General features: G+C 32.6%; 1 protein-coding gene across 3 annotated transcripts in view; it reads left to right on the forward strand.

Annotated features, from left to right (window-relative positions):
* The window catches only part of CSMD3 (CUB and Sushi multiple domains 3), a 612,124-nt gene that overhangs the window by 395,076 nt on the left and 203,748 nt on the right, over window positions 1-13,300 (forward strand). For all 3 annotated transcript variants that reach the window (XM_040070587.2, XM_040070596.2, XM_040070605.2), the window contains one exon: window positions 7,522-7,691. In XM_040070587.2, coding sequence (XP_039926521.1) covers window positions 7,522-7,691 — 170 coding nt within the window. The remainder of the gene's footprint in view (window positions 1-7,521; window positions 7,692-13,300) is intronic.

Consider the following 13,300-nt stretch of genomic DNA (forward strand, 5'->3'; position numbering starts at 1 on the left):
TTTCTGTTCAGCATATGATGAAGCACTTCTTGTGGTAGTGCTCTGTGGTCATGCACAGGGCAAGCATAGTTTGATGGTAGCTGAAACTTTGGTGTGTTATCCACTCTGTGTTGGCTAACAAAAACAAAACACTCTGTATGAGTTACTAAAAATTAACTACAACACAGCCAACAGAACAAGCTCTTAACAAGGGGGTGTATCTAATGATGACAGAAAAAAGTCCATAGTCTTTAAATTGCTTGCTTTAAACTTTTCCATGGACAGTGAAAAATAAGCCTCATTTTGACTCTAAGTAATACTTTCTTTAAAAAATACCTAGAGTAAGTATGAATGCATGTTCACTTTTGACTTTTCATAAAAGCAAACTCTGAGCTCTGGGTGGTCCTAAGGAATCAACGTTTTCCTCATTATGCTAGGGGCTTGTCTCCAGCTTGTAATACAGAACAGAGAAATCGTCTTAAATTTGTGAATATAGGGTTGCTTTCAAAGGGGTGTAGTGCCTCTGAAATGTTTTGATGTGTTTGGAGCTCAGATGTTTTCACCTAGTTCTCTTTATAATTTTCAGTGCCATAGATAGCTTACAAGAATTTTCCTGTAATTCTGTTACAGATAGGAACAAACAAGAGCAATTGTTATTGTTTTAAAGTGAAAAATGGTGACATAGAGAAAATTAAACCTTTCTTATAATCAATAATGGAATTAAGATGACTAAAGATCTGTTAGAACACTGTCATTCTTCGTTTCATTATTCATTTTTATGCTATACTCAGGTGATAACCAAATGCAGTTTTCATATTCAGCACACATATTTCTTTCTTGGAATTGTTTTTCTTTTCAGTGAAATACAGAAAGTTGTCTCTATAATGCCAGTATTTCTTATGTAGTTTTTTGGTCTCTCTCCTCCGCCCTTTTCCAGTTTGTTTTTTCATTCCTTGTAAGGCTGTCCAAAAGTCCAGTTGCATTACCTTTCATTATAACTGTCATGTCTGAATTTTTGACCCTAATTGTTTCTATCTCTGTGTAAAGTAATCTGTGTCTTCATAACTTCCCAACCATGTCAAGTTTTTTCCTTGGGCTTTCTCAGGGCCATGTGATTTCTTTCCAGACTGCTAAACCTTCACTGGAAGACATTGACTTTAAAACTGTTTTCTTTTGAGCTACTTTCACTTTTTCTGTTCATTCTTCTCAGTAGGTGCTAAACACCCTCTAATTCTGGACTACAGATTTCTACGGAACTATGTCCCTTGAAGTTATAAAAAGCAGACAAAAAGACATTAGATATCTACAGGCAAACTCATTGATTTCTGTCATTTCTTGCATGCATTTCAGATAATATTGTACATGAATATTTGTCCGTAGAGCTTCTTTGCCAAGCTTTATTTAAGGTGCTTTTCAAATAACACCAAGAACAAACATTCCAGAGATGTATGAAAGGTTATATTGTATGAGAGAAAAAATAAATTCAGCATTGACTGTATATGCATAAATATGGAACCAAGGAAGGGAAGGTTCCACCACAGATACACCTGTAGTAAGTTCCCTTATTAGCAGGAGAACCATTTGCTACACTCTGCACATCTTATTCTATATGCCATTAATCTTGCTCCATCTGCATAGCTCTATGCATTTCTGTGCATACAAAACATTTAAGATAAATATTGCTTTTAATATATTTTGCTTTAAAAATATGTCCTTTTGCTAGTTTTCAAGTTTCTTTTAGTATGTGGAATGTTTGGGGAGCATGAATTCTGAGTTTAAGGATAAGTGATACCCACTTGTAAATGTCACTGATTCACCTCAGAACAAATGAATCCTAAGCTTTTTTCTGTTTATCAGAAGTAAATTTATTCCCTTAAATATTTCTTCTATCTTTTGTGAATATGTTATATGTCTATTATTTTCTTCTGGGATAGGATTCCTGAAAAAACAGAAGACAGTCATTGAGGCCCAACCATATGTTAGTACAATAGCATTATGTTGTGATAAGAAGTTTTAAAATATTTCTTATGTATTTTAAGATTCTGCATCAAGTTTTAATTGTTACTGTTCCCAATGTGGAAGTTTTTACTAAGTTCTAACAGTTCCAGCAGTTCCTCAGTAATTCTGTGCAGGAGTTTTTTTGGTTGTTCATGTTTTTTTGGGATTTTTTTTGGTGGTGGTGAGGTTTTTTATAAGAATATTAAATTAGTACAAAGGAAAATCATGCACATTGGTAGTTTAAATTCTTCTAATATAGAATGTGGATTTTTAATACAATTTGCTTTGTTCATGTTAATGTAGAAGCTCATTTGTCATGCTATTTCTTCATCCTCCTTTGATCGATTGCAATGCAGGAGCATATTATTTAAAGTATATGGGACTCCTACCCATTCTTGTCAGCTGGAGAAATCAGTTATGAAAAATAACATTAATAATGTAAGTAATTATTTTTGAGAATTATTTATTTTGTATTTGGCCATTGGCCATTTGGCCATTGTTGTAGAAATACCATCTTTTTGTAAAATTATTTGAGGTCATAAATACAGGACCTTCCCAGATTTGGAAATACTGTCTTTCATTATAAGATAAACAATGTAGTCCTAAAACAGCCAAAGTATATTGAAAATAAGTTTAATAAACAAACAGCCACATGAATCTTTTGATGTTCAGATCAACTAGGAAGTAGACACCTGTATTGCAGATACACAATAAAAAATTTCTGTTAATAATTTTGTCTACATGAAAGGAAGTCTTGTATTTTGGAACTATGTAAAATAAAAGGCAACCCCACTATTCTTACTGGTTGAAGAAGACAGTGTTCTTTTCCCTTTTTTTGTCAGCATAGGGTTCCCTGTATTTAACCTGTCAGAATATAAAAACTGCCTGGAAAACTTGTGATAACCTTATGACTCATGCTATTCACAGAAGGAAAGCTTTAGTAACAATCCTTTCAGAATTTTTCTATTGTCTGTTTTGCTGCCTTGTTTTGACAAGAGTATATTTTCTTGTTTCTGCCAGCTTTCAGTTGAAGAGGTAGAACATCAGAAGACAAATGGATTCAACCATTTGTTGAGTACTGAATTTAGATACAGTTTCTGAAGTAACTGTTTATTTACAATATAGTACAAAGTTGCTTAAAGATAAAATCTTTCTTGCAATGCTTCTGCTTACTTTCCCAGTCAAGCTGTTGCAACACACAGTCTCCTAACCAAGAGATACCATCTTTTCAAACCACAGAACTCTAGATGTAGCTCTCATCTTTTCATTCTAAAGGATTGTATTGAAGAAACCAATTTCACTCTGTCTGAATTTTGATCTGTAGGAGCACATCATAGTTTTTCGATTGATAATTATTTATGGCAAGAATTTAATCAGCTAAATTGTGAGAAATATTGCAATACTCTATGTTTTTCTTTAAATTTATTTATTTTTATTATCAAGACATTCAATTCACTTAAAAATTGTATTCAAATTGGTTATTTGAACAGATTAATTTCATTCCTTGCTTACAATCACAATGACATTTTACATACTTACAGAATTTAAATACACTAATAAACAGCAGTTAAAATTAATCTGTTTTATTACAGAAAGGTGCAATGAACACACATTCATAGCCAAAAGCATAACAGTATTTTACTATAATTATCTTATTATAGAGGTTTTTACTTTTCATTATTTTTCCTTTGAGGTTTTTGTTTATTTTCCTCTCTAATATGGAAATGAATCTATTATTACTGCCAAAATCTGGAAACAGTAACTCACTTACTGTTCCATCCTTCAACTTTATATTAGGCTGAAATAAGTCTTTATCAAAATGTATCTGAATGTGGAATATTTTTCCTTTTTTTTTTTTTTTTTTTAATACAAGAAAAGTGTGTAGGGCAGGTTCTAGGTTTCAGCTGAAACAATTTCAACAATTTTTTTTTTAAAAGCCCAAAACTTTATTAATAAAGCAGCTTGATTTTTATCTCTGTTGAACAGGGAATATTACTAAAAGGAAATATTAATATAATATAAAAATATTTGTAAGTTCTGATAACATAATAAATTAACATAATTAATAATAATAATTTAAGTATAATTTAAAGAATGGTTACAGACTCTGACCCACTGTAATTTTTCCTTTACTTCTGAAGTACTGTTTTGATACCTCTTTTCTCTCTTCTATGTTTCCCTATTTACACATATTCCCTTAATTTTATCCTGGTCTGCCTTTTTGTTTTGTTTTGTTTTGTTTTGTTTTGTTTTGTTTTAATCTTCCACTCACTGTAAAATTCTGAAAATTTCTGAACAATTTGAAAAAATTGCATGTGTTTAATATTTGGATTTATTTTAAACTTAAGAACTAAATTTACATTACTTTTCCCTGACACTTTATTCAGCTCTTCAATGCAAATAGAATTATTATGGACTCTTTTTATCTTTGCTCTTGTATTAATAGTAGAGAATGCAAAGTAATGTAAGTCCCATGAAGTTCCTTGTGATTTTAAACAATATAACTGACTGTTCATGTTTGTAGATAAGAATGGAGATTCTCAGATAGAACTATTTATGTTTTAGTTTGGAATGCCTTAAAATATTAATTGTGGACCTTCCCAGTTTGATTTAGTACTTGTTCCAAAATATAATCCTAGTTCCTGTTTTTGTCTGAGCATGTGTTTGATGCTTTGTGGTCAGTTGGTCTGTTGTGGTTTTTTAAGCCATAATTTGCACAGACAGGAGGCAAGGAGAGAAGCCAGGAACTAACTGTTGATTTTGTCAGAATTCTGCTGAGAAACATACAAAAGAAGCAACTGTTGCAGGCTGGACTGTGTGCCTCCATGGAACTGTGACAATGCTTTGGGAGAGATTCTATTATCGTGGTTTTTGAGACTGCTTTTACTAAACTAGCTTTCTTGTCTGCTAACACAAGATACAAAGAATCACAGAATGGTTTGGGTTGAAAGGAACCTTTGAAGGTCATGTGGTACATCCGTTCGCCATAGGCAGGAACATTTTTCTTTCAATCATGTTGCTTAAGCCTCATTCAACCTGACTTTGGACACTTCCAGGGATGGGACATCCACAACTTGGAACAAAATGTTCTCTCTCTAAATTCAGAAAATCATATTGACAAATATGATGACATGAAACATGATGACATGGTGACATCCTTCTTCTTAACAGAAAACAGCATGATTCTAAAACACTAGTTTAAAATGTCCCAACAGTTAGCTTACTGCTGTGTTCAGATTTTAAAGAATTGCTTTGAATTAAAGTTCTGACATAGACCAGAGATGTTGGATCAACTTAATACCATAATTACCTTGTGCCTTTTGGCTTTTATATCCCTCTGGAATGAGAAAAGAGATCTCACAATCCTGAAATTACGATCATCTTTCTCCTTTCTGTTGTAATTCAAAGTGACCTATGCCTCTCTGAAATAGCAAATACCCACTTATTTGAGAGTGCAATAAAAGGATAGCTGTGATCATGTGGAATAGAAGGTTTTCCACTTCTGCCTAGATTGTGTGTATCCAGCTGTTTCAAGACAAAAAAAAGTCATCTGAATTATTTGGGTACTTGTTCTATATCTCTGAATTAGATGCAGTTATCAAGCTTTTGTTCGTTGATCTGTGCCTGATTCGGCTTTTTGTGCAACGTCTGCTTAGCTGCATACAAAAAGGGTAGTTTATCAAGTTGGGGTTTTTTTGTCATTGTTCTCTTAATTTCATGTACAAAATATTTATTTCAATATCCTGAATGTTGCTCAAACAAGTCTGGGATAGAAATTATAATAATGTTAATAAAAAATAAAAGCTTTTAGTATAGATGCCATAGCTTGCCTAAACATCTTTTCAAACCATTAAGATTACCATGTAGTTTTGCAGAACAACATTACTTATTCTGTGAAATTATAAACCAGTTAACTTCCCAGGTTAAAATACATGAGATGCATCCTCATGAGAATAGGTAAAATAAGTTGCAAGAATATTGAAATAATCCTGAAAACAAACATGAACCCAGAAAATTTAGTGTTACAGTTAAATTTAAAATAAATCTAAATCTGTTTAAAAGAGAGGAAATACTCTTGTACTTGCACTAAAATGTAATGTGTCTCTCTCTCTCCTGGAGCACAGGCTCTGTTTTTGCCTTGGCTAGCTTGAGACAGAAACCACAGCCAGAAGGATTTTTTCCCTCCAGGGTCCCAAAGATCCCAGGGGCTGCAAACTTTTTCCTTTAGAGAGAGCAGGCATCCATCAATGGCAAAAGGAAAGAGTCTGCACTTGGTCTGGGGGGGTTCATGGCTTTATTCTGGGGTCCTGCCCCCACAGGGTCCAGAACTCAGTCCAGACCCTGTCCCTGTCCCAAGAGGGAGATCCACGTGCTCCCCCTGGCTTTTACCCAGGGGGAAGGGGCTAGAGGCAGGGAAAAGCCACTACACAATCAGGGATAAGGTGGGACTGGAACAGAGTTGGATTACATTCCAGCAGGGGAGGATGGGTGGGGAAAAGGAGCAGGGACAAACCTCGTGATACATTTTCTACATGGTGGTAGAGAAGAAACCATTACAAAACCCAATATAAAATGAAATACAATATAAACCCAAATAATGCACAACAACAATAGCGGCCACATATCAAGATTAAATAAAAAGGGAAGCAAAGAATTGTCATAGTTTCTCAATGTCTATTTAAAATACATGACAACTAAATGCTAAAAATCACCCCAATTAAAATGATGTATATAGTCCAATATATGGTAGGAAGTTAAAGTTAGTTAATAATGTCTAATGAAGCATTGCCACAAGTGTTTATGTTTCCAGGATTTTATGGGTGGTTAAATGAATTGTCAAAATCTTGAATTATAAGTTTTACTTCTTGAAGTAATAACTGTATTACTTCAAAATAAGTAAACAATTTTCTTCCCCCCCCCCCCCCCCCCCCCCCCGGGAGTTTTTTTGATTGTTTGTTTTGGTGTGTTTTTTGTTTGTTTGTTTGTTTTAACTGATTTTTTTTTCTATATTTATCTGGTAGCTATAACATAATATTTTCTGTAATTTACACCCTTGACTATGTTGTTGATCTTGGTTAAATAATACCAGAAGGAAAAAAACCCTTTTTTCATTAATCTATGTGAAAATGTATGCATCTACACATATATATATTTATTCATTGTGTGTATATATAAATAAATACTCATATAAATATTTATAATTATTCTACTTTTATTTAATTTGCACATCTTTATGAATTTCAGTGTTGCTGAAATTAAGGCAAATACAACAAAATTCAAGGAACATCTATAAAAATATGAAAAATGTCATGATGATTTTAACTTGCTGTGGTTTTTGATATACTTTTATTAAAGTATTGCAATTAGAAATACTCTTGCAGCCTCCAATCACTGTCACAATCATGTACTTAAAACTAGGTTTTAGATATTAATAAGCATTATTAATATTGAACTAGGTTACATTAACATTACCATTATCACCACTACTAAAAATATTTATGTGTTCTATTAAAACATGACTTAACATTTTTTTTTTAATTGCAGCTGAATGTGGAGCGTCCACGACAAATAATGAAGGAATCTTATTGTCCCCCAATTATCCTCTTAACTATGAAAACAACCATGAATGTATTTATAGCATTCAGGTACAAGCAGGGAAAGGAATCAATATATCTGCCAGAACATTTCACTTAGCCCAAGGAGATGTTCTTAAGGTATGTAATCATGTAACTTATTTGTTATTTCTGAACTTCTAGTACCTCCCATCATTGAGGTTTATCTGTCTGCAATAGCACAGGTAAGTGGATATAAAGCATCTCTTACAAAATTTCTTTCTAAAACAATTCCTATTTTAAAAACTTAAAAATTAGGCACCCTCAGGTGCCCCTGTAATCTGTTTTTTAACACATACTTTTCTGACCAGGAAAAATTAGAGGTTGAAATAAGGAAACAACTGTTGCCTTAATGGTTATTTGTATTGTATTTTTAGTGTTAAATATTCATCAATTACATCTTTTGATTTGTTTACTTCCACAGTATCTCCATAACTTGAGCTGTGATCTAAACATAATAAAATATTACACCCATAACTTTAATCTACCACAGTCTACATACTGCCTTTTGTACATAAATTTTACATTTTAAATTACTTTAATCTGTGCATTGAGGAAAGAAACAATGGTGAAAGGAGGATACTAGAACCTAAGAATTTTATACAGTGATTTCCCCCTATCTTTGGTTTGTTCATAGATTTTATTACTGTAGTCTAAAACATATAGTTCCAGATGCATGTATTACTTAGCCAATTACACATGTAAAGCTGATGTTGATCAGGGTGTCTTTTGGCACATACCATCTGCAATAGCACACCAATGCAATAAAATAGCTGAGATTAAATTATTGTCCAATTGTTCAGAATATGTAACTCAATTAAATTTGCCTCTATGAAATCAAAGGAACAAAAAGTACCATGTCAATCATGTTTGATTTAAAAAAGCTTTTCCACCATATTCTTCCACATATGTATTAAATGAGAAGGATTATGAAAATACAATTTCCTAAGAAAAAACTGTGATTCATACTGGGGTTTCTCTCATGTTACTGTAGCCACTTGTGCATTAGGGTTTCTGTCATTAGTTGTCAGATACAAGCATTTCCAAAAGGGGCTAAGTATACCTAAAGTATAAGCAGACCTAAACAACTAATGCAAAATGAAATCAGGCATCAAAAAGAAAAAGAAAATTAAATGGTTTTAAATAAAGAAAAAACTATACTCTTCTTAAAGCAAAACAGAAAAATTAACCAAAGCCTACTAGATATCCAGAATGCACAGGTGTGTTTATTTTATATTAAAATTGTTGTTTATTTGAAAACCAACTGGATACCCTTCAATTGTTACATTAATTAATTTTGAAATATTTCATTTGAAAGCTATTTAGTATTTATTAAAATGTAAGTAGTATGGGAAAACACCTCAAACCAAAAAATGAACCAACCAAATCAGTTGTTCAAATAACTGTTAGGAAATAAAAGCATATGGACAGATTTTTCTCAAGGTTTGTTGTTTGTTTGTTTGTTTGTTTGTTTGTTTGTTTTAGGTTGAAATCATTCAAAACTATTATCTCAATTTTAAAAAATACACATACCACTGTGGGAAGGAGCTATGGTCATGCATAATTAGATAAATATAAATAAATATAAAAATAAAACAATTCAATTTTTGTCTTATTTTTATTTTGCAATATTTTAATATTTGAAGAGATCTAATAATTTACGACTTTTCAAGTGCCAATTGAACCATATGCCCTTAAGATGTTTAACTAGACAATCAAATCAGAGACCTAGAGAAGAAAATTCTGCTTTAGTATTGCTACTCAATTAATGTTAAATTAAAAGTAATGCAAAATTTAATTATAGATAGAGGAAGGCCACCACTCAGCTGTAAATGTCAGTGGCAGAAATATTTTCTGTATATTGCAGGTATGTTTTTAAAATTAAACTGATGTTGTATGATTAGAGTTTGTTTTTCAAATCAGCAGCCGTGAAGGAGCTGAAGTTCCTCCCTATTAAAAAAATCCAAAATAAACTATGAGAGGTATTCTTGATTATGATTGTCACTTTTTTTCAGTCTATCTGACATCCTAGCAAGACAGAGACACTCAGACTTTACAATTGTGGGAAGAAATTTCTGTGAAACTCATTGTGTCTTTTCCTGCCTCCTTTCTTAGATGAAATTCTCACAAACTGTCTTAATTATGTCACGCTCTTTTTTTTGTGCATTCATTTGATAAAGAAAAATTCTTCAGGAAACACATTAGCAGTCACATATTCCAAAACTTTTCTCCCAGAATCAGTTCTCCAGTTGTCTATTCATCCCTTTCTATGACCTATTCTACTCTGAAAAAGAGAATATAATGTCTAATTTGCTGGTTTTGCTGATTGTGGAGAATAACATTTTGGCTACAGGAATAGGATATTTGGGTTATATTTTGGTTTTAAATGAATCATTAATAGTCAACAAATGCTTTTAACATAATATGTGTCACTACTTTGTAACATGAAGGAACTTAGGTTAAAAAAAAAAAAAAATCCTGTCTTCAAAACTGCCAAGTGACATATAGTGAATATAGACTTCCCCATCAATGAATGAGGGAGGGTATAGCAGTCACCATTTTAAAATCAAGCTACTTAAAACACCAGCTTCTAGAGAGGTCTTCCTTCCCCCAAACACAAATGAAGCAACTCCATAGTATTTCATCATTAAAGCTCAGGTTTTTAGAGACAATCTTGGATAATCCATCTCTTTCCATCAGAAGCTAGAGACAAAAATGCTGGCAAATAAGTTAGTAATGTACTTTGTGTTACTTTTTCTAGCAGCAAAGATTTTTAGTTCACTAGAGGTATGCAGCTAAAATTCCATTTGAACTCTGGGTAGACTGAGTATTCTAATAAAATTTTGACAAGTTCTTTAATGAAGCCATGAGGTCTGCTGCTTGCCATGCGTGTTAACTGACCATGGGTGATGTTTATATCTGACAAGCACTGTGACTGAAACAGTGAAACAGCTGTACTGGGAATGCAGCCCTACAGAGAAACAACATATTCAACACAAGTGAATCACCACCCTTACTATTACTCCAGGGGCAGAGAAGGAGGAGTTCCCTTTCATCAGTTCTGAACCAGAGGTTTCAGAGCATATAATTTGTTTTTCATTTGCTTCATTTAGTATGCAATTCTCTTCTTCTTTCAGTGTAACTGCTCTGGCTACTTACATTAATAGTGTAGTTCTTTTTGAGTTTTATTAGAAACTGTAAGAAATATGTAAATATCTTGTCTTTTGTTTGTTTGTTTGTGTGTGTGTGTAGGGATATAACCTGCTCTTGAAAGTGCCATATATTGTTCTAATATTTAAGTTATATGAAAACATATGAAGAATTTAAGAACTCTACAATCACTACATGCCAATCCATTTAATATCAATCTCAGAAACTCTGTGACCCTTGCTTCCATCTTTGCAATTCTACTGCTAACTGAGTTTGTGCACTACATTTTCAGAATTCAGTATTTTTAGAGTAAACTACCTATGTGGGAGGCAAAGATAAATAATGCAATATTTCCAAAGTATGAAAATACTTCTACCTGTATTTTTTTCCCCTCCTTTTATCTTCATCCATCAATTTTTCCCATAAAATCTCTAGACTCTGCTAGCTGTAAGCAAATCCTTGAGATATACACAGTAAGAACAGAGTTGTCATTGTTCTGCTTGCCTGAATAGTCCATTGATAATGGTGAACATGTTATCCGTGTTGAAAACTGTTGAATGTAGAAAATATACTTTTATATCAAAGACATCTTAACATACTTTTTAATTTACAGGGAAAAAGGCTCTTTTATTAAAATTGAAACTTGGACATGGCTAGTATGATTGTTTTCTTTACTTTCAGTAGATTTCAGCATAAATAAAAATATACTTATGCATGGTACTAATTAATGGGTAGTCTTAAATAAGAAGAAAAAGAAACCACCTCCAAAAATTTTGAAGACAGATTTCATTGAGTAAACCTACAACGAAAGAGAGAGGAACACCGAATATGAAAAGGCTCTTTTTTTCTCTTTTGTAGTTGACTATGTGCTTGCCTTTATGTAGTGTGAGAACTGAAGTGATAGGTGATATTGCAGCAGTGTGGGGAAAAAAAAAATTAGAATTATTTTTTGTAATGTTATGAATCAATCTTTCTTTTTCCTTGTACTAAAGCACTCACTGCAACTACAGGCAGGCAACAGAATGTCAGCAAACAGAACTCAGGGTTCTCTTCAGCTGTGCTTGGCTCAGCACTCTTTGTGCTCCTGCCAAACACAGAGGATTCAGTTTTACTGCATTTGTTCATTGTCTCCTCTGTGGGCCAGATTTTAAATATGTGCACACGATTCAGTTTTTGAGGGTTTTGGGCAAAGACTTTGAAGGGATGTGTTATCTGGTGCTTTTTGCTAATTTGTTTCTTAAGAATCTTCACATTTATAATAATAATACTTTTAGCATTATCATCCTGATATACAACTGAGAAAAAGGTAATAAATGTTGGGGACAACCTCCCCCCACCCCCACAAACATATGGACCCTTTTATGTCTTTATATTAATGCTTCTATTCACATGTGATATACATTTGACAGGGCGTTGACAGCCTCAGTTCTGAGCTGCTGATTTTATGTTGTTTCTTCTCTTTATAAAGGAACAGATCTTCATATCCATATGCCTTTTATGTTTCAATGGAAAATCTCAAAAATAGCTTGATTAAAATGCACAATTTTTATACATTCACTTATGATACTCCCTCGCTAAAATTTTATATAGCTAAATAAATTAGCAGGAAAAAGGGCTTTAATTTCCATTTAAATTTTGTTGAAAATTGAGCCGCTTAAGAGATTAGCAAGTTTTATTTGCCCTCTAATTGTAAATGCAAACAACACTTCCTTCAAAAATTGAATATAAGGATGACTTAAAGAAAAATATATCCAACTGAATAGTATTTTTATAATGATTATTCTTGGGTTTATCTTTAGAACCCAAGTGACTTAAATCTAGATGTGCTGGCAAGGCCTATAAGAAAGTATATTCCTATATTAAAAATAAGCTACACATGCTACCTTAATTCACATATAATATTGCCTTCCAAAAAATTATGAAGCTGGATTAATAACTCATTAAAAATATTTAGCTCCCACCTAGTTTAACAAGGTTAGAAAGAAAACATTGGTTCTGCAAATCTCAGAAGGGTCTGCTACCACTTTATTGGCAAGCTAAATTGTATCATTTAAATGATTCTATAAATTTCCATTTTGTTTCCTATTAACTCAAATGCAACAGATAAATGAAAATGTGACCTAAATTGAGATGTTACACTATAAAACATGCATTCATTTATTGTCCTAAGGGAGACCCCAATGTCTTAAGATAGGTACTTTGAATGTCTGAAAGATAGCAACCAAAGGGAAAAAATAATTCAATTTAGTGTTCAGATGAATCACAATCCTGCCTCAGCCAAATGCAGTTCTTCTACTCAAATGAATCAATTGCAGAAGTGTTAGATACTTTAAATTCTGTTCCTTCATAGAAATGATATAGGTTTAAAAATATTATACAGTGTGACAGCTAGTTAGCCCATGAAATAGAATGAATATTAACTAATGAGAGATGTCAGTGGACTAATGTGAAATATTTAATATGGTAGGACATCTAACAAAATTTGCAATAAAGTGTGTGGAGAGAAATTCCAACAGGAAGAAAATTGATATCATGGTATGGCTTATTTGAAGTTTTGGAGA

This window comes from Hirundo rustica, chromosome 1 (genome assembly GCF_015227805.2).
Source record: "Hirundo rustica isolate bHirRus1 chromosome 1, bHirRus1.pri.v3, whole genome shotgun sequence".
Lineage (NCBI taxonomy): Eukaryota > Metazoa > Chordata > Aves > Passeriformes > Hirundinidae > Hirundo > Hirundo rustica.